This window comes from Hetaerina americana, unplaced genomic scaffold, assembly GCF_022747635.1.
Source record: "Hetaerina americana unplaced genomic scaffold, ioHetAmer1.1.p SCAF_2, whole genome shotgun sequence".
Lineage (NCBI taxonomy): Eukaryota > Metazoa > Arthropoda > Insecta > Odonata > Calopterygidae > Hetaerina > Hetaerina americana.
In genome coordinates, this window is record NW_027286763.1 from 18,034,554 (window position 1) to 18,057,787 (window position 23,234).

A 23,234-nucleotide genomic window follows, 5' to 3' on the forward strand; every position below is an offset into this window, starting at 1 on the left:
TTGTAAAAGTAATTGAAAGTCCTCTTAAATAAAAGAATTGTAATAGGTGGTACGGTCACGTACGTAATCCTTTCGCAAGCATAGTACGTCTATTTATACTCTTTACTATAATTTCTGATCTGCTTATTAAAATTGCGTGTGTGTGTGTGTTCATGTGTAAGATATTAATTCCATGGAGTATTAATTTAGGTTTAATGATTTATAAATCGACCTACTAAATATATAAAATGACTACTTATACACTATTAAACACCTCAACAACTATTACTTGAATAAATCTCAAAACTGTTAATTTTTCTTGACTAAACATTATGAAAAATTACCTCTTCCCACGTCATAATGCTTTAAAATCTTTTAGAGTCAATGTGACTGAATAATGAGGAGATATTATAGTGTTAAGCTAAACAAATTAGAACCAGATAAATAAATGGCATTAAAACTCACCCTTACTAATTGAATAGTGTTTCATTTAAAATTTATATTTTAACTGCAGGATGAATATTAAAAATGGTGTCTTTTATTCTGAATAAAGGTATTTGTATGATAATACGTTTAAACAGTGCATATGTATCAATAGTTTTAATGCATATTTATGGTTATTTATATCGTAGTGTCACTGCCCTGACCTGACCGCCCTGTCCCTGACCAAAATATTTTATCACTTTCAATTCATATGCATACTCTGTTAGCCAATTATTACGCACCGTCTCCTGGGCACTTTCTTTTTCTTTGGCAGCACTCCAACGATATAATCTCTATATTTGCGATGAACTCCATCACCGCACCATTATAAATGGCTGTGGCGTTTTCTCGCCCGATTACTTCCATTTCATTAGAATGGGCAAAGATCCATGTTTAAAGTACTTTTCCTTTACTTTGGTGAGGATTCGTTGAAGTGAATGGAGATATTGTGGGACTACAAGGTATGTATCAAAAGTATGGAAAACATTTTATCCTAACGTAAATGTACGTCGCAGCACGCCCGTATTGCGCAGACTGGTGGTGGTGGGGGGGGGTCTGACCTTTAAAACGCGTAAAGCCGTAATCGCCTGCGAACGCTCCTTCAGGCTGGATCGTGCTTTTCGTGGACTCATGCCGAGCGAATCAATGCAAGCGCAAAATGTATCAAAAGATTGGACTGCGGTACTCAAATCATAGACATAGTTGTCCGCTATCACCAGAACTGTTCAACGTTTATTTGGAAGAAATTAGGCATGGGAAGAACTGGAGATAGGAAAGTCGATGGGTAATCGTAAAAATTAGTCAGGTTTGTTGATGATTAAGTCAGTCAGCCAAGGGATTACATGCATTGCTGAGCACATTTGAAATTCATTACGATAGGTATGGGATCAATTCAAGTTAAAAAGAGCGATTGCTTTTTGCGATTGCGAAAGTGCGATTTTCCAGAAAGAGAAAGGCTAAGTGAAATGTTAAAAAAGGAGGGCTAAAACTAGAGCAGGTGGAACAATTTACGTATTTCGAAAGTTTGGACCAAAATGGTCAAAGTAGGTAATAGGGGCGTAAGGGGAAGAATTGCGTTAGGCAATCAAGCTTTCACAAGGAGGAGAGAATTTATGACAGGGACGCTGAGTAAGGATTTTAAGAAAAAATCGTAGAACATTTGATAGGTGGTTATGTACGGCGCGAAAACATGCTCATTGAAGCAGTATTATGGGCCTAAATTGGATGCTTTTGAAAGTGGGTATGTAGAAGGATGGAGATGGTGAAGTGGACAGAAAGAAAAACAAATAAGGAAGAGCAGGGTGAGGAATTGGTGTAGAGGGGATTGTTGGGAGAATTCCAAAGAAGTTGGGAAAAGTAGATGCAGAGCATATTGACCGGCAGTGGCATGTTGAAGACTGTGACAGAGGGGAGAATGTTGGCCAAACGAGGAAGGGGCAGAAATAGGATAGGGATTTTGGACGCATTGATCGGAGGAAGGAGGTATACGGAGATTAGGAAGGAATCATATGGGTTTTGCTGAAGAGTAGGATGTTGAATTGTATTTGGTTAGGAGATAGAAAAGAAATATTTGGTTTTTGAGTCCATCCAAATCCTACCTTAACCGCTATGTAACCTAAAGTAATATTTTGGACGTTTAAATAAACACAGCCTTTCATTTATTACGATAAACTTTAAATTCACTTCACCAACAACCACTAAAAGGGCATAGGGTAGGAAATGGGGAAGAATAACACTTTTATGGCATTTGAGTAGCGTGTTTTAATTAATTAAAAACCTATACATTATGAAAAACTTATTTCATATTCATTCCTTAGAACCAGTTTATTTTTTTAGTCTACAAGTAAATTTCGGGAGGAAATGAATTATGTTGTGGTGCTCTATCATTTTGTATTCATGTGCGGTGTAGCTATTAGATTAATTGATGGTATAATTTTTCAAATATCTGCATTTTACGGAAAATCTATTGCTAAATAAAATGTTTAATAGGAGTCTTTTTTTGTAATATAAAATGCATTATTTTTAATAAAACAATAACCTAAAAGTTACACCGTGCCTACCCATGGTCGGGAATTGCATATATGGGAAACTAGTTATTCCTTAAATAAAATAAAATATTATTAGTAATACTTTTATAAATGTAGTTATCCGTCAACCCCTACCTATTAAATGTTCTATTCAAAGAGGAGAAGACATCTTTTTCATGCATTAGGTGAGAGGAACACATTTTCCACTCCTTATCGCAAATAAAAACTTCTATGCGACTTGTGTCAGATGTTTCTCATATGAGCAAGTTTTCCCGAGATATTTTGTGTGCATTAAAGGAAGTCACCAATATCGGACATGATGTGCTTCTTATTAGAAATAGAAGAAATGGCACATACATTAGAGTAAAGGACAGGACACAGTGCCGAATTCAAAACGAAAACATGCTATGGAATTATAATTATATTTGGAAGATAATTTACTGAAATCCTTAAAACTGATTTAAAAGATTTGAAATGCCGATCTATAAAAGAAAATACTAAGAGGTCGATCAATGCGTAATGAAAAACTCTTTACATGTTATATTTAAGATGGTGCTTTCAACATTTGAAAAATCCGGAATAAATATTCCATTAAAATAAGATTGACATTAAGTCCAAGAAACTGCGTTAGAAGCGGCAACAGTAACTTTGAACGGAGTTATCCGCTAATATGCATTTCAATGCAGCTATTTCAGAGTGCAAAAATCATTCGCCTTGATCGTAACTCAAACCCGGATCCCTCGATGCCCAGTCGAGCGCTTTAGCCAGTATCGAGGCGTCCTCATAAATTCTAAAACTTCGAGGGATCTGGGCTCAATTCCCGGTTAAGGCGAATGATTTTTACCCTCAGAAATTGTTGCATTGAGTGGATACTAAGATTGGATTGATTACAAATTGTAAGCGATTCCGAATTTTTGCCAATAAACGATAAAATAAAGCCAGGGAATTTTGGCTTGAAAAAGAAAATTATACAAAATTACAGAAACCTAATTATAAACCTAAGGTATTTGCCGTTTATCAATACTCAGAATATTGTTTTCAATCGAGGAAAATTATGATTTGTCTTCGATTGAGCACTACCGTTGAACATTTTCATATATTATGCATAATATTTGAAATCAAGAATAAAAATAAAACTTTGGATACCAACAAACTACTATCTATGAAATCGCCAATTATTAGCACCAATGAATACCTAACCGACCAGGAACATATATTTTATTTCAATTTTGTTCATGCACTTCTCGTTATGGTACTTCCTATCAATCTTATTCATTTTCATTAGTCGATGGTGCATTCAACATATTAATTCTGAGTGCAATATGCACCACGGTATTGTATAAACCAATCGTAATAATAATCAAATGCATGCACGGATCGCAGGCTCCCTTGAAAGGTCAATGCAATATTTTGAAGCATCTTTTTGCATCATCCATTTTGAGTCCAATGGTGATAGTGTGATTCAAGAATGCATTTTAAATGCTCAGAGACACTAGTTTCATTTCCGTCCTGCGTTCCCGTTTGTTTGACGGAGCGTCGCTCTGCTGTCGGAAGGGCCGACGAACTCCGAGAAAGAGGTAGAGAAGAAATGAACAGTTTTTTGCCATTGCAGAAGTGCTGGATGGAAATATATCTTGTCTTATAAAAATCTGGTCCTATAAAATCAGAAGATTAGGATGACAGAAAACATCTTAGAGTAAAAGAGAAATAAATGCAGAGTAATTACGAAGAAATTACATTTCCTTATGGAACGAAAGGCAAGATGAGAGGTCTCACTTAAATCCAATATGTAAAGTCGGGAAAAGAGCGATTTGAAAAACTAATAGCGATAATGTATCAAGAAATGCTAAAGATAATTTAAAAGGTAGCTAGCCATATATATCATTGTTTAGCCAGGAAAAGTATTTAAAAGGAAAGCATCGGAGTGTCATGTTGAGATAATTTCGGTAACTCATGCAAAGGATGCTAATTAGGATTTGAACTAATTAGATTCCCATAAAATTTTAACTCTTAATCCAAGAAACTAATCATATTCATATTATGAGCACAATATTAAAGTTACTTCATGAAACCTCCGATAGTAAAACAACGGTTTTATTTAATACAGGAGCAGAGAGTAAATGTTTTTTCACTCCATGCTCCTCGAGAGAACTAAAAAACAGGTATCATAAAACATTGCTAAATAACCTATAATTTAACATTCACAAAATAAAATTCATATAGGTGAGAATAGGGTGGGTCATCAGTACGCATAATCAACTTTAGTTTAGCAATTTTGAATATTTAACTTTGGCATAATAAATAGTGAGTATTTTCATTTTAACAGCATTACTGGTTATTCTCGTGTTTGAGGTATGTATTCCAAATAGATTTTTAATTCAATTGCGATAGTCATTAAATGTTGGGGTTTCAGAAACATCCATATGTTTATCAATCGCCAATATAGAGAAAATTAATAATGCGACAAAAAATGTGAGAAATATAATTTGATATATTTCAAGAGAATCAAAGGAACGTATTTAATAATAAAACGCCGCTTTTACGCTGTAAACCGTAAAAGAAAATGAAAATTCCAGAACTTTAGAGCTAAGTATTGCTACTCTTGAACCGATAATTTGAGGGTTGGTTATTACCAATTTCCACGAAATATTTTGGCTGAAAATCATATGGGCGAAAATATTTGTCGAAATATTCAAGCTAGACGAATGCAATGATTGACGCTAAATATTTTGCTAAAATTATTTGAAAGTCTGGACGCATCATGTTTTTTCCATCTTTTCGAGGAACGTTCCTCTCTTCCTTATTAAAGTCCGGTGCTCAACCCCCTCCAACCCACGTCCACGTACTTTCCCTTTTTTAAATATTTACCCTCGCCTCTCATCCCAGTCTTAGCCTCTGGGGCCAATATCGTCCATCCAACCCCTATCTCCGTTGACTCATGCATCCTTTTCTGGTTTCATTTATCCACCCTCCTCTACCTTCCCACTTCATAAATAGCCTTTATTTATTGTAATTTGGTCTCTCCCGCCCACAATTTTCAGGATTTAGAAGAGCGTGGGTGATTCAAGCCTCAAGGGAAAGAAAAAAAGAGAAATTCGGTAAATTAATAGGAGGCTCTATGGTTATCGCATCAGAAAGAGAGGACATTTTTGAATCATGATGCATATAAAATATTTGTACTGATTTTCTGTTATTTTATGCCCCTGAGATATTTCCAAGTATTTAATGATATTTCTAATCCGCCAATAAAAATAGAAAAGTTTATATTATCGTGAATGAATAACCCGCGAATTTTAATAAAAAAAGCGTAAATAGTTATTTAAAAAATTATAAAGCCAATTGATTGCATCTCATTAATGCACCTCGTCCAATTGACCAAGTTTCGAGTTTGAATAAGTATCTCTGCTCGAAAATAACAGTACGTAATAGAAAATTAGAAATATTATAAATACATATTTATGCTAATTACTATTATTATCTGATTTCATTTTTCTTATAGATATGTCTTGCCCCAAAACTCTGTGACATAGGCACAGAGCTCTTAGACTTATTCATTTTTAAAGTTTAGTTGAAGTATTGATTAACTTAACTCACAACTTTGATGAAAAACCTGTTCTCTTGGCTCGAATGACAGCAGCGTGAGAGCTTTCCTTTGCTCTTTCATAATCGTTCCATTATTCCAGTCATGTCCTTCCCTAGTTTTTACGTTCTTAGTCCTGCTATGCCAAAAATTCCGCACGGAACTTTTGAAACGAATGTGGCCCCTTTTACTACGTTCTTAGCATCGACCTGTTAAACCCTTACAGGCACTGTTCGAAAGGCGAGAGAAAAATTTAGGTGGAAGAGGTTAATGCAATTAGGTTTATCTCTTCCGTATTTATAGTTCTTTAAGCATATCTAACTACATCTGCAAACAGCTTACAGCGGAAATCAATAGCTGGCACGCACGGCTGTTGTTAGATTCAGCCAACGATCAACGGAACCAACGCTACGAACCCCAAAGGATGAATATAATGTAACTAGATGGTTTGAAGTAGGAGTATCTGCAGATAATACTAGCATGTTTCCACGGAAAATGGTGAGGGGCATCTAATGTGCCAGCAATTTTCATTAAAGCAAAAAAATAACTAAAATGATCATTAACGAAAAAAACGGGAATGTTATAAGTATAATTGTTTTTATCGTAGGTTTCCGGGAGATACTTGCATACATGCACATCCTTGACAAACAAGATTACATTACCATTTGTTGGTTTCGATATAATTGATGAACTAATGGGACAGACAACTTCAAATGCCCCGCGAGGGACTCAAGATGATTGATTTCATCAAACAAATAAATTTACCACTCACTATCTATTGAAAATATAACGATTATTTAAGACAAATATATTTGAAAAAATATTAACCGTTTCTCTACTACCCTTAATGTCAGCAGAATTTTTCCTTTAATATGACAAATATTCATTTGGCTCTTCGTGATGAAAAATTTCCCGGAGAAAAGTGAAGAAAATTTTACTTCCACTATTTAAATGTTATTTTCAAAGAATTAGAGAGAAATTATTCAGTAAAACTGAAAAATTGTCAAACAAGTTTACTTATGAGTAACAAAACATCGTTTTCAATGGAAAATAATGAATACAACTTAGAGATAAAAATTAATAAACTACGGTAAATAACCCGACGTTGAGGTGAGTTTAGTAGTTGAGGGTAGAGTTTAAATCATACTTAGCCCCATTTGACGCGTAATTCACGGTCCTTTATGAAGGTAATGCGCATAACTTTATTGTAACGCGATTATCCATGGCAGGACAGTAAAACCGGTCGGGTAATGTCGTAGGGGGTCAGCCTTTCAACGTAGCCGGTTGCCAGTTTGCTCCGAGCAGTCTGAGCGGAAAGACCTGCCTCCGCGTGATGTGTGTTTTTCGACTTTGTAACACGATTTTCCTTTTGAAGCGCGATCCAGCGTTCGCTTGTACAGCGATACGCCAAGTTCCGCGTACATCTTGGATAGAATGAAATCGAAACATTCCAGGTGCTTCAAGATACCTTCAAAGACGAATGCATTTCAAGGTCACAGTCCGGGAGGTGGCACAAGTCGTTTAAGGAGGGCTGGGAGGAGGTCGCCGACGAATCCCGTTCTGGATGCTCAACAATGGCTAGAACCGATGAAAACATGAATCCTTTACGCGAAGTTTTGTGTTCCGACCGTCGATTGAGCATCTTGCACATTACTGACACCCTATTTATGTCCAAATTTGCGGTACATGGGATAGTGAACGAGGATCTGGAAATGCGTAAGATCTGCGCAAACTTGTGCCGAAAGTGTTGATAGAGAACCACAAAGAACTTCGAGTTTCGCGCTGTCAAGATATGTTGTATTTCATTCAAAATGAGCCGGACTTTCTTAACTCAGTCATAGCCGGAGAAGAATCCTTAATGTTCAAGTACGACCCAGAATCTAAAAGGCAGAGCCGCGAGTGGAACACAAAATCATCCCCCCACCAAGAAAGTGACAATGAACAAGTCTCGCATCAAAACGTTACTCATTGTCTTCTTTGACGCCCTAGGAATCGTCAACTTTGAGTTGGTACCGCAGGGAGAAACTGTCAACTCAGCCTTTTACCCGGAGGTGCTCAAGAGATTGAAACGCCGGGTCGCGGGCGTGAGGGCAGACGTCAAAGACGCGGTGAAGCTCCACCATGACAATGCCCCCAGCCACATGCCCTTCGTCTTTACCAACATCCTGCCCCGGAGCACTACCCTGGTGACCCCCCAGCCCCCTTTAAGTCCCAACTGGGCTCCTTGCGACTTTTTTGTTTCCCTGACTGAAGTGAGAGCTGAAAGGAAAGCTATGGGAAACCATGGAAAACATCCAAAATCACGTTACAATGTTCCTAAAAACATTCCCGTCGAGGAGTTACAGGCGTGGCAGATATGTCCCCACAAGTGTATTGATGCAGGGGGAGAGTATTTTGAAAAATTTTAAAAATATGTTCAAGTATGATCAATAAATCTATTTTTACTCAGAGAATGCGCATTACCTTTATACGAGTGAATCTTGTATTCATACTTCGGAGGGTAGAAAGAGTACATCCTTTCCGTGTGCCCCCTGTAGTATCCCAGAAGAACTGGTTCGTGAGAAATCAAACAGCTCAGGTGAAATCCAAAGAAACTGCGGGAGATACCGCAATAGTAACTTCTAACTGAAACATTGCATAGAAAAACTCAGGTGAAGCTGCGGGTACTCAGAATCAAACCCCGGTCTTCAGACCATTAGCCCAGCACTTCACTCTGTGGACCATGACGTCCCACGGTTTATTTTATGAATAATTATAATTCCGTTGTGATTTAATGTTATGTACAAATCCAGCTAATATGAAAACCAAAGAAAGCTGAAGAACCTGCCTTTGAAGGTACAAGGTCCAAAGAACATGGAAACTGTAGCACACAAGCTTTGGACGAGCCTACATCGAATATGAACTAATTAATTACTAAAAATGCATTCATTTCGAAAAGAAGGCTCAATTAAAGAAAATTGAGAATCCAGACGATAAAAAAACTACCAAAGTTAATCCTAGAACCATTTTTGACTCCTGGAATTATTATTACCGAACGAAAGAATTTGAGTCGATAATCATATTAGTGTCATCATTAATCAACCCTTTCGGGCCATCTCGGAATTTGAGAATCTTCATTAGTGGTATTATTGGTTAAAAGAGTCATTATTCTTTGCTATAAATTAATTGCCACGAATAGAGAAGCCGAATCCGGGACCGGAAAAACGCGGAACTTGGGAGCTAATCACATGGCTCGTTGAAATAATATCCGCGGGTGAGCAAAAAAAATGCTTGCCGAGTTCGAACGCTTTTCTAGTCTTGGAAATGGGGCCGAGAGCCAACTTTGTCGGCTAGGAAAAGTTTCCAGCTCGTCTACTCGATCCCACCCAAAAGGAACAAAACAACTCCGAAAGGAATCCATTCCGGGAAAGGGGGGGGGACTTTTTAGTCTCTTTCCATCTGAAGCTTAATTTCTGCCGGAATAAGATTTCGATGATCACCGCAACTCCCGTATCTACCGTTAAACCCTTTTTCTCGAACTCAGAATCGCACGCAAACACGATGCCGAAGAGGAACTAACGATCCGAAGCCCCGGGGGAGGCGGGGGGATGCGCCTCCGCTCTCATCAGGTCGTCCTCGCTCATCCTCACCACCGAAACTTCGCGAACTGCCACGAATTACTCACGGCCACGGGACGGCAAAGGCCCTGCGGAGGGGAGATGTTCGAGGATGGGTCCGGGAAGCGGAGGAGGGGGGATGGGTGGGAAGAGAGCCCGTCGGAAGCAATACACACGCCACTACAACCCCGGGTAACGTGTAACAACTACTCCGCCCTCCTTTGCCTTCACTCCCACCTGGAGATCGTCAAAGTTATTCACACCCTCCGGTTATCTAACCCGGGAAGTGCCTGAATAAGTCGTAACAAGAGGTGTTGGCAGATCTCTTCTTACAGTAATATTACTGGGATCAAAGCTAAAATTATTTGTTGAAACATAAAAAGAACAATGAAATAGTTTTGAAGAGAAATCCTTGCAGGGAAAAGATCCACTTATCAGTGCAAGTACACTATTTTTTAATGCCACAAAAAATGCACTTATTTTCATTCCATTGCCTTTTCCATACATTTTTCACCCGGAAACCTGCTTCAAGCGATATCTTCAGTTTTTCACCAATTGTATGTGCCCATTTCGAGGAGTAGTCAATGAAGAGAGAAGAGGTGTGGAAGGGTTGAGAGCAGTGGGAGGAGAGGTGTAGGAATGGAGTGATAGAACCCCAGAGGTGAAGGACCTTGATTGATTGAAGGACGCACGACCATCACAGATGTGCCATTCAAATATTGTTCAATGACCTATTTATCAGATGCCTAGTGTCAACATACGGCGGCTGAATGTGAAATATGCTCTACATTGACTCGTTTGGTTACTGTGCTAATACCAAATGACCTCCTGTCTATAACTGCCTCCCTCTTTGATGGAAATTTTTACATAAAATTCCTCTCGATTTTAATAATTGCCATATCCCGGATAAATATTTCTTTTCTACCCAGAATGATGAAATTTTAAATTAGGCGAAATTTAATTTGCGTGTTTCCTCCCTGTGGACGATAAGCCTGCCAAAATGTTCTCACGAAATGATAGCATTGATACGTTTCTCGTTAAATTAAACATTTTGATTAATATCTTTCAAGAATTGTATAAACTACAGTAGCTGTACTTCCAAAATTCATTTAAATAAAATGTTGAAAAAAATGGAATGAAATAATTTTTTCATGTGATTTATAAAGAAAACGGGGACCAAATCCTTATAGATTAATGAACTCTGGCTTAATGAGTCAGCCTTAACTAGCACGGATACCGTAAGAATAAGGCCAAGATTTTCAAGGAACGCAGAGGATAACGTATTTCTTCGGCGCTCCCAAGGCAACTTTTTCCGATCGTATTTTCCGAGAGCCCGGCGTGAGTGGTGCAACATGATGAATTGCGCCTGGTAATGGGTCTCCCACCGACGTTGTCTGGCCAGCACTTCCGCCTTTGCTGGAGGGCCAATTTCCGCCTCTCCTTCCGGCCAAAGAAGGTAGTGGTGGGGGCAATGGCTGACGGGTCAACAAGAAACGGCGAGGAACGCCTACGAGATGTGTGAGAGTTAGTAGAGTACATTCTTAAGCAGAAATAAAGCAAGAATTATAGTGAGAGACGCAGTGCTGAGGAAAGGTAAAATTGGCGCGCTATACAGCAAGGTTAAATCACTATCGGGAAGTAAGAACAGAAGATCTGTGCTAACAGTTACAGATAATTCGGGTAAGATGATACTTGAATACACAGAAAAGATCCAATAGAGATGGAAGGAATAATATATTTATCTTCGAAATGGAACGCTCTTCGGCGACGCACAAATATATAAAACAGAAATGTAGATTTTTTAAACCATAGAAACACACAAAGAAAGGACACTCACATTTGCAAAACGTCGAAACGTCAAAAATACATGTGTGTCCTTTCTTTGTGTTTCTATGGTTTAAAATTCTTCATCTGTGCTTATATATATATATATATATATATATATATATATATATATATATATATATTATTTATATATATATATATATTTATATATATATATATATATATATATATATATATATATATATATATATATATATATATATATATATATATATATATATATATATATATATATATATATACACTAGCTGAATACCCGGCTTTGCACGGGTTAGGGAGAAACAATAATATAAATATACTACATAAATAAAAACAACAAATTATAAAGTACAATAATACACTACTTCATACAAATTTAAGAATCTTTTTTATTTAACACCTGTTTATAAACTACATTTTTTGTTTCATATCCAGGAGAAAGAATATATACATTTTTAGGCGAACCTACTCTGGAGCAAGCAACATAAAGTTGCCCGTGGCTAAAACATGGCGATCTTAGATCAACACCACAAAACTTTAAAGACTGTCCCTGTGATTTATCAATGGTAATTGAAAAAGCTAGCCGGACTGGAAACTGTAATCTTTTAAAGTTGAAGGGAAGATCAGTTGGGATTAGAGGTATCCGTGGAATAAAAATTATTTCACCTTTTCCTTTTCCAGTTAAAATGACTGCCTGGATTATATTTTTCATTAATTTTGTCACCCACAATCGTGTCCCATTGCAGAGTTTTGGTGGATCTAAATTTCGCAATAAAATAATTGGAGATCCTACTTTAAGTATAAGGCGATGTTGTGGCAATCCAGCTGGATAAGGTGAATTTAGGAATTCCGTTGGATAATTGACGGCATCGTCAGCATCCACTACGGTATCAGCCGATTTATATTCAATCACGTCTCCTGGCAGCATGGCTAGTATCTCCTTGTTAATTTCATTAACATCATCGTTCTTAGGAGCAAGAATGGCTCTTTCTCGCAACCATTCTACATTTTTATAATTTTGATTAACGTTAGGATAGACTGCTTGTATCATATCGCGGACAGTTTTCACCGATACACATAAATCTGATGACAATTTTATCATACCAGATGCTTCAATAACAAATCTATCTTCTCCAATCTCCAAAAGTTTATTTGCAAAATTTTGAGCATTCCCATCTCTTAAGAGGATTCGCATGTTTTGTTTAAGGCTAATTTCTTGGACATGATTCCATAGAACATAATGTTTTAAAAATGCATAAATTTCATCGGCTGGAGTCGATTTTGGAATGACAGGCAGAGTTTGACGGAAGTCTCCACACAGGAGTACCAGAACTCCTCCCATTAAACTGGAGTTTCCTCTAAGATCTTGAAGTGTTGCGTTGAGGGCCTCAAGAGATTTTTAATGAGCCATCGTACACTCATCCCATACTATCAATTTACATTGTATAAGAACTTGTGCCTGGCCGCTTGTTTTATTTATATGACATGTGGGATTTTCTTGTCGGGAAATATTAAGTGGCAACTTAAGGGCAGAGTGGGCTGTTCTTCCTCCTTCCATTAATGTCGCTGCAATACCTGAAGATGCAACGGCTAGAGCAATTTCTCCATGAACCCTGATTTCAGCGAGAACTAAATTAATTAAAAATGTTTTTCCCGTGCCACCAGCAGCATCAAGAAAAATGATACCTCCTTCTTGTTTGTCTACTTGATCCATTATTGTTTCGTACGCGAATTTCTGATCTTCATTAAGAAGTGGCTTTTTATCCGCGATGTATGCTTCTAAGTCTAAGACATTGTAGCTAGTTTCACGTATATAATCTGGATAAAATACACCCTGTTGATCTTGTACAGGTGCAAAAAGACCGAGTTCCACTAAAGTCTTGTTAACCATGGTGATACACTTTTCCTCCAAAATAATCAAAATTTTATTAAAAATGTCGGAGTTAAACGTAATATTCAATGTAGGATTTTCACTTCGAACTTTAGCCAGTATATCCTCACTCATTGATTCTTTATATTTTTCCCATAATGTTTTTGGGTTAGATGGATTACAGGAGGTTATTATGATGGCAAACAAAATTCAGATTTGTCCTGGAAGAGAAATCAAACTGGCCTCTCGCAATGAGTCATCCCAGTGTTGATCTCCTTCTAGCAACCCTAAATTCTGGCAAGCTTCTCTGAATGTCTCACATATTTCTCCGTTTACCGTTCTTAATTCTGCAAATGAGCGAGGTCCTCTAATTGTATGTAGAAGCATTCTTAAAAAATAACATTCGGCTTGGTAGGATGGACTGTGTAGACTCGGCCCAATGCATCACATGAATAAATATTATTCTCAGGATCAAAGTTGCCCATTTTTCTTCTACAAAAGACTTTCCTTGATGTATTCCACGTATAATATCTCGGCAATTCTGAATACAATAGTGTTCTTGCGAAAGTATCCTGCTGGCATAGTTGGAAAAATGCTGTTTCTATGACAGCAAAAAAGTAAACAAATTACATACATACAAACACTCTCCTTTATATATATATATATATATATATATATATATATATATATATATATATATATATATATATATATATATATACATATATATAAACACAGATGTAGATTTTTAGAATATAGAGACACAAAGAAGGGACAAATTGAGAGTGTCCTTTCTTTGTGTCTCTATATCCTAAAAATCTACATCTGTGTTTTTATATATTTGTGCGTCGCCGAAGAGCGTTCCATTTCGAAGATATATATATATATATATATATACACGAGGGTCATCCGGAAAGTAGTACCCGTTCGTGAAATAAAGACACAAAAGTAAATATTAACAAACATAAAAAATTTTATTTGAAAGAGGATACTTTAAACTACTTCTCAACATAATCTCCAAGCAAATTAAGGCATTTGTCATAACGTGTGACAAGTTTCTGTATTCCTGCTGCATAGTCCTTCGCCGCCAGCTCATTGAGATACGCGAGGGACCCATCTTGCACAAATTTTTGCATAATGCAGATGGTGTTTAACAATTTCATGAACAATTGTTCGAGAAACATTGGGAAAATGCTCACAGATGTCATCAATTGTGACGCGCCGATCGTTCCTCACGAATTCGTCAACTGAGCTCACCAGTTGGTCTGTAATGACAGACGGTCTCTCCGAACGCTCATCGTCGTGTGTGTTCCCCCTCCCCATGTTGAAGTTGCGACACCACCGCCGAACAGACGACTCGTCCATTACATTGTCTCCATACACCTCCTTTAATTGGCGATGAATATCACATGGGCGAACGTTTCTTGCATTGAGGAATTTAATCACTGCCCTCACTTCACAACTGGCGGCGTTCTCAATTTTTTTAAACATTGTAAACAATCACAGAAACAACACAGGCAATGCTAGCGTCACGCAACTTGGCTCAGAGAAGGCAGACAAGCCACTGAAGCTATCTGACCTCGTCCAGCGGCTACTCGCGTCGTCAGCACTTCATGCGGCACGAACGGGTACTACTTTCCGGATGACCCTCGTATATATATATATATGAGAAATCAAGTGATAATAATTTTAATGAATTTTATTATTGTGTCCTCTTGTGCCATCCAAATGTAATATAAATAAATACACACACACATACGCACATATATATATATATATATATATATATATATATATATATATATATATATATATATATATATATATATATATATATATATATATATATATATATACACACACACCCACATAAGGAAAAGGGTTAGGGAAGGAATCCATAGAAGAACTCTATTGTAAATAACTTCGAACAGCAAGGTTAGGCATAGTAAGAGAATTTGACGTAGATGAAGATAGGTTATGTCTAGGCATACTCGGCCATGTGATGGAAAGGGTATCATTAAGAGAATTTAAATCAAATAAGACCATGGGTGTGGACAACAGTTCCACGAAACTATTTCAAGGTTAAGAAAAAAGTGGGAGGAAGAGTTTTTATAGAGTAATTCGTAGCATTCATGAGGGAGAAATTTATTCTGACAACTTGGCCAGATTAGTGTTATTTCTTACTTCGAAAAAGGCAAAGGCAGCCATATGTGAGGAATAGAGTAAAAGGAATTTGCTTTCACACGCAGATAAAGTGCCCAGGTTTATCAGTAAGAGGATGGAAAACAGGGCCAATGTTTACTTAGGGAATGGGCTCATTGGGCCCTAGAAGAAGAGAGGTACGCGTGATGCAGTAATGAGATTACTAAAAGAGGAACATAAAATAAAATAAGGACGTATTTGCCTGTTTCGTGGATTTTGAAAATGCGTTTGACAGAGTGAATAGGTAAAATTTAATGAATATAATATATAAAATAGGAGTAGATTGGAGGGATAGGAGACTTATCCGCCACTCAGACTGCTCAGATGCGAGTGGGGGACGCGGAGTCCAAATGAGCCGTGCTAGGAGCAAGACAGGGTTTCCGCAATCACCTGTACTACTCAACGTTTATATGGAATAAAGGATTTAAAAGGCATGGTAAGAACTGGAGGTAGGAATGAAAGTGGGCGGTGAATTCGTAAAATCATTCTGGTTTGCTGATGACCTAGCTCTAGTTTGTCAGTAAGCCAAGGAGTTGCAAGCATTCCTGAGTAAATTTAAAATTCAGTGCGATAGATATGGGATGGGAATCAACATAAATAAAACAAAGGTTACGCAATTTTCCTGAAAGAAAAAGGCTAGGCTAAACCTTAATTATGTGGGCAAAAACTAGAGCAGGTGGATCAGTTTACGTATCTGGGAAGTGTTTTGGGCTAAGATGTTGCAAGTACATTTGATTTTGATGTTGCGGTTCAATATATATATATATATATATTCGATATATGTATATATACACACAAGCATATGTGTGTGTATATATAAATATATATATATAGATAAATAAATAAATAAATATATATATATATATATATATATATATATATATATATATATATATATATATATATATATATATATATATATATATAATAGACATATCAGTACTTCTGTTTCTTCCGATTAAGACGGAGCTGGATACCGTCGAAATTATCAAGAAATAGCGTGTTCTTTTTATGTGTTCTTATATTGTTTGTTGCTGTCCAAGTTTTATATATATATATATCTTTATCCTCGTAGATACGTATCAGATTGAATTTAAATAGTAGACATTGCCGCAGAGTTCCGGGAAGAGGAAAGTCCTCCCTTACCTGAACGTCTGCACCCTGGTGGGCACCTGTCCTCGGAGGGATATATTGAACTCAGGTGGCCGCAGAGCTCCCAGTCTGTCATCATAATCCACGGCGAGGACGTATGGCAGCTGAAAAGAGAAGAAATATGTGCTGTTTATACACTTACCATGACATCTCCACCACTCTCAAACCCTGAAACTCTTTTCAAGGGCGTTGAAAATGATATGCTTATTTTTCAAGGAAACATTGCGATGAAATAGCGAACGAGTGGCGGGAGAAATGATGTAGAGGACAATTTATCCAGTGTTTACATGCATACGGAATCTCATTTACCTCTTGATGTAATCGTGGGGTATACGTTATATAAATAACTCAAAGAAAGATGCATAGCATTTTTTCCGCAGATAATTGAACAAAAATATAATTGTATAACACGAGCAAGTAATAGTCTGTCGCTTAACCATCCATTAGGCACGCGGGATGTTTGGATGTCGTAATTCTGATAGGGTGATGCTAGTGTTTCGACTTATTTTCTACTTAGCTGGCTGCGCCAATGAAAATAGTTTTACTGATAAATCTTTTTTAATAATCTAGATAGAAATAAATACTAAATAAATTCACTTTTCATTAATGACATATTTTTTAAATAAAAAAATGCACCGTTTATGAACAATTATTTAACTTTAATATACTGAGAGTCTAGGTTTTCTCCAAAAATACATTTGAAAAGACTTTTGCCAAATAAAGTTTCAACATTTGTCAAAAAAATAAATACCGCATTTTTCCCAATTATTCTTTTGCGAGAATCTTTTTTAGTATTAATATAGCAGGAACACCGGTTCTTATTCTTTAAGCCAAATATATTTATTTCCGCAACAGCACACTTACAGATGACCTTAATCAGCATGTTAACTCCTTCGATTTTGATATTTTATTTGAATATCGGTTATTTTTCGTCATATGTCTATATACTATATTCGCGGAAGAGGTGAAACGCGGCCGAAGGGTATTAACTGTAAACTCATCGTTTATTTCCTCTGGACATTACCGTTCGATACATCACTTGGTTTTCATAATGCAAATATCATTTCAGCAATAATTCATTTAAGAAAGTCCTCCAAGAAACAAATAAGCGGAAATAAATAGATTTTCCAAATATGCCGCAAATGAGCTCATGTACTCCATTGAGCAAAATAAAAAATTGTAATCTTTTGGCAGTATAATTTTGATTACACTCAGTCATGTTGGGTCTCGCAAGTCCAACGTCAATCAAAGAAGTGCCTGCCGGAAAGTTGATTATTGAATGAGTAAAACTCAAAATTTACAGGAGGAATTAGGATTGATGCATATTCCTGAAGCAGTAGTTCACAGGCCCAAATATAAGGAGAAATGAGACTTTTAAGAAGAAATGGGTCTTTGGATCCATGTGACACCAACCAAGTTCGTGAAATGTACAGTTTTCTCCCAAAGTCCAAAGTATATTTCGCGATAGTCAAATTACTACTATTGATTGAATTGAGCTCTTGTGATTAATAGTATTGAATAAATGAAAAACTCCAATAGCCGTAAACAGTTTATCTTTCAAAACCAAGTATAATTGAGGTTAGTGGGCTAACACCAGAAGTCAAAAGAATGGCGTAAAGGTCAAAAAAGGAAAGGGATGAGAAAGGTGAATACGTCCCTTTCCTTTTTTGACCTTTACGCCATTCTTTTGACTTCTGGTGTTAGCCCACTGACCTCAATTATACTTTGTTTTGAAAGATAAACTGTTTACGGCTATTGGAGTTTTTCATTCATTCAAATTACTACTATTTCCTAATAGTTGTGTGCATGCATTTGATTGGCAATTTTGCTTCTTTGGTTTTTAAACTGCACGACTTTTCAACTTAAGATGAGTTAACCCTATCATGTGGCAATGCACGAAGAAATAATCAAATGATGTCTGATGATTTGAATCAAACTATCGATTGATAGTTACATATTTAATATACTTTTATAATTAATCATTTTTTCATAAACCATCCCATTACCAAACAATATCAGGCAATGGGACAACCAAAAAAACTGGATGTTGTGGAGAAGTTGGGGGAAAAAACAAATTAATTTCATTTTTCAGTACAAGTAGGATGTTTATAATTGGAGAGAACATAATGTCGACAACACTCAGCATAATATTGAAGTAAGTGGACGAACTTTGGATTCATGGCATTAGTATATGCTGACCAAACTCAAGCAAACGATGATAGGAGTGTCACTGACAATTAATCGATTCTTTCTGGACTACGATGACCTTATATGGAAAGTCAATTTATCAAAAACCCAGCAAACCTATCGGCTTCCAAATGCGAACGTGGCTGAACTTGACAATATACTACCACTAGCTCTTCCGAGCTAATATGTGCTCCGAGCTCTCCACGTGGCGATGCGAGCACAAGCCTCTTTCCAATGAGATCGTACTAGCCTCAGTGTGCCGGGGGTCTCACATGAATGTGGCCCACGGATTTGCAGCCTAATTTTCCGACGCTGCATAGGCCCTGACGGGTAGCCTGGAAATGGTTGGTGGGACGATCGAGGCGGGAGGGCCTTCGAGGATCCGTCGGAAGGTCATTCCCTGCCCGAGCAAGAGGCATCCTGGTGGGGTGTGGTACGCCAAACGCTGAGCAATCGGACTTATGGCACAGCATGGCAAAATCCGCGGGGTCCACTCAAGACTGGGTATTGGGAATCAAGAACCTAGAAGCGGCGGAACCGTTCATTGGAAGCTTTTTAAAAATTTTAAATTGTTACTATAACCACAGGCGGCTATGTATAGTCATATATTTTATGATTAGGCAACGCCTTTATTAAGGGTAAATAGTTGGAGTTTAAATGTATATGTCTGAACTATTAATGTTGGTTCTTAAATTCCAGCCGTTACCATAATTTAGGAGTTTGTATTGGAGCTACTACTGATAGACGTTCTTCATGTAAAATTGTTATCACGACTCATTAAGTCTTTATTTAAAATTAAACGAATTCATGATAAAATTATATTATTACTAATAGTTTGTGGGAATCATATATGGGATGGGCGAAACAAGCGAAATTTGACGTAAAAAGCTATCTTGGTGAAAGCGAATCATTTTTACGCTCTGAAATTGTTGCATTACAGTCTAGATTTATGTATTAATATGAAATTTTGTGGAGATTTTGTTCAATGTCACAGATCTTAATGGCGTGAGGTAATACGTTTACAATTTTTGTACACATTAAAAGCGTGGAAAAAACAAATATTGAAACAACATAATTTGAAAACATATAAAGCAAAATTAACGGCAGTTTACCGATTTTTACTATGAAAACATTAATTTTCTAACCTAAATTATGCATTACAAACAAAAATTTAAGAAAACTTAAATTTAAATTCATATAGACAGGAAACATAAACTACATTATTGATCTATTCACATTAATGTTTGTGGTAAAAAATTCAAATCTCATTTATTTCATTTTGATAAAAAAACTAACAATTTATTTTTGAAACTGAAAAATAACTTACTACATTTTATTTGTCAAGTAGTTAGTTCAATATTAGATAGGCTAAGACTAAGGCGCTATTGGCTACCGGGGCGCGGTGTACGTAGATTGTATGGATGAGATATGATGGGAATCTTACGAACGTCATTCTGAAAACTGCAGCGGAGTTCTTGTGGATATCATTTTAAAAATTGAAGCCATACGGCCATATGCGAGGTTTTTTGGTATTGAGCCATTTAAGTTTTATATAATACGTATTAACCGATACAGTTCCATTCTCTAAGATCTTAGATAGATCCTATCGCGACATCTATTGAAACCCACTCGTTTTTATGTTTTTGTCACATATGATGGTCAACAGTGGACGACAGTAATCTAAATGGGGAGTTATCAGATTTTTAAAGAGTTAATACGGATATTCTGCGTCGACACTTTTCCAACATTTAACAGAAGATGGATTTAACCTAAGGAGTTCCTTTGCATGCGAGTTATTTTTTATGAATGTCATTCATGTCTAAAAATATTTGTTAAAGCATGAAAAAGCGCAAAAAGTTGAGAATAGGCATCAACGATCAAAAAGTCTTTTTTCATCAGATTTCTCTAGCTGTAACATTCCGCGTTGGGTACTCAGACCCGGCGTTGGCCGTTGGGGCATTTGCCTCTGACGGGTACTCAATATAATGGCCGGGTGCACCGTTTAATTTCCGGGTACCTCGTGCATCACTAATTCCTTGTGTTCGACGCAAGGCCACTAGCTTTGGCAACTAGTAAATGCATGCCATAACTCTCTCCGTGAAATGAAAGGTGACAGCATGAGGAGATATATCATTTAAACGCACCGTCCATTATCACTACTTGGTAATGTATTCGTCAACATTAAATAGCAGCCATCAACAACCTAAATATTCACGACGTTTAAGATTGTGTTCACGTAAAAATAACAATCAAATTTAAGTATCTCTCGATTTCTGCAACTCTGAAATTCAGAAAATGGGAGTTTTTTCGACGTACCCCTTGAAATAGTACACGTGTGACCCACCTCTCAATGGATCAATCAACCTCCACTGTAAACGATGCAATATTTAGTCGGAGGTCAAGGAGAGCCAATAGAGAGGAAGAAGCATGGAATATAAATAAATTCTTACAAATTATGGTTTTATTCTTAGCTCCTCTACCTGCGTCACACATTGCCACACAATTATAGCTCACAACTGATAACACGTTATGACTTTACATGGGACGAATGGAAAAGGGATATAATTTATTGCATTAAAAACTAGCTCTAGAAACTTTTCCGCATGGAGCTCGGATTTTCTGTCATACTTTTATGATTATGACCTTGTTGTTAATAAATATAGAATGCAGGAAGAGATCTCCTAATATACAGGGTCGCACCCAAAAGTGGTAGGACTGATTTTCTCTGGCGCGAACGAAGCGGTGGAGGGGGGTCTGCCTGGCAGGGTAAGGTGAAGGGGACTCTTAGCAACAGACCGACACCAACCTCAGTCGCTTGCGGGCTGTCGTTGAGTGAGGACACCGTTTTTAGGGAAGCAAGTTTTTTGTCCGCGTCGAAAAACAAAATGAATCTGAATTTAGAGCAACGTTATTCCGTGAAGTTTTGTGCAAAACTCGGGAAGACGGCAACTGAGACCCTCGATATGATCAAGCAGGCTTATGGGGACACTGCCTTAAGCCGTTCCACAGTATTTGAGTGGCACAAGTTGTTTGAAGAGGGTAGGGAGCTCGTTGAAGACGACCATCGCTCCGGACGACCCTCGACGGCAAGAACCGACACAAATGTGGACAGAGTGAGGACACTGCTGAAGACAGACCGACGCTTAACCAGTGAAGAAATTGCAGACCAGTTGGGTCTGTCTGCATCCAACGTCCAACGCATTATTTCACAGGATTTGGCCATGCGCAAGGTGTGCGCCAAGATGGTACCGAAAATCGTGCCATGGCGCGCTCGTCGCCAAACAGCTCCTGGCCAAATGCGGTGTTGCCACGTTGCCGCACCCGCCCTATTCTCCCTATCTGGCACCACTGGACTTCTTCTTCTTCCCCCTGATGAAAAGACAGCTCAAGGGACGACGTTTTGACTCGATAAAGGCCGTTCAAGAGGCTTCGACGAGGGTCATCAATTGCATCCCCAAAGAAAATTTCCAGCGGGCATGCGGGGAATGGGAGCAACGTTATACTAAGTGTGTAGCAGCTCAAGGAGCATACTTTGAAGATTATTAAGTTGATGTAAGTATATCGTCAATTAAAATTTTTGTAAAAAAATCAGTCCTACCACTTTTGGGTGCGACCCTATAACATGTCATCTGATTAGGTTATACAAGATGATAGCTGTAGACCAGAGACTGAGTAGAAGAGTTTCATATTTTCATAAACCCAGTCAATATAATCCCATTTCATTATTAAAATGCATATACATCTAAATTACTATCCTAGTTATTTTTCGCCCAAATTTCGCCCAGTTACAGACCACTATCTATCTATCACGTTAGAGTTTTGAGAGGGATTATTATGACGTTGGAGTATATATAAGCAGTTTAAATTTGTAATTCATAAAAATTAATACTCAACTTTAAAAAAGAAAATGTGATGGATTTTAAAAATAAAGTGATAATAATCATTTCATCCATATGGTTTATTGCACAAAAATTCAGTTTGATGTGCCAAGCTTTCATTTCCGCATCATAAAGCATCAATATGCACTGTAAATGTAGTACAAGCTTCATTGACTTAAGTAATGCGTCCGTGGCAGAAGTTGCAAGTCCAGACAAGCTCAATTCTTCTACGTCAGCTACAGAAGTAACATGTCACGAGCAATACGCTCCATTAAAATTTTTCTCTCGTCTGGTCAAATAATCAGCCGAAGCCTACTCGAGCCAAATAGATAGTACGAATAAATGGCAAGAGCTTCCGCTGACGTAATATTGGAGTCAATTTAATTAGACTAGTACCACATACGTACGCACAATAGACATAAAGGTGAATATATATAGCAAGTTTTACACAGGAAC

The 23,234-nt window shown here is 37.3% G+C and overlaps 1 protein-coding gene across 1 annotated transcript in view; it reads right to left on the reverse strand.

The window, feature by feature from the left end:
* Positions 1–23,234, reverse strand: part of LOC139687589 (tyrosine-protein kinase Dnt-like) — a 772,241-nt gene that overhangs the window by 327,126 nt on the left and 421,881 nt on the right. The window contains exon 4 of the mRNA XM_071584808.1: positions 16,708–16,817. Within this exon, the coding sequence (XP_071440909.1) occupies positions 16,708–16,817 (110 nt within the window). The remainder of the gene's footprint in view (positions 1–16,707; positions 16,818–23,234) is intronic.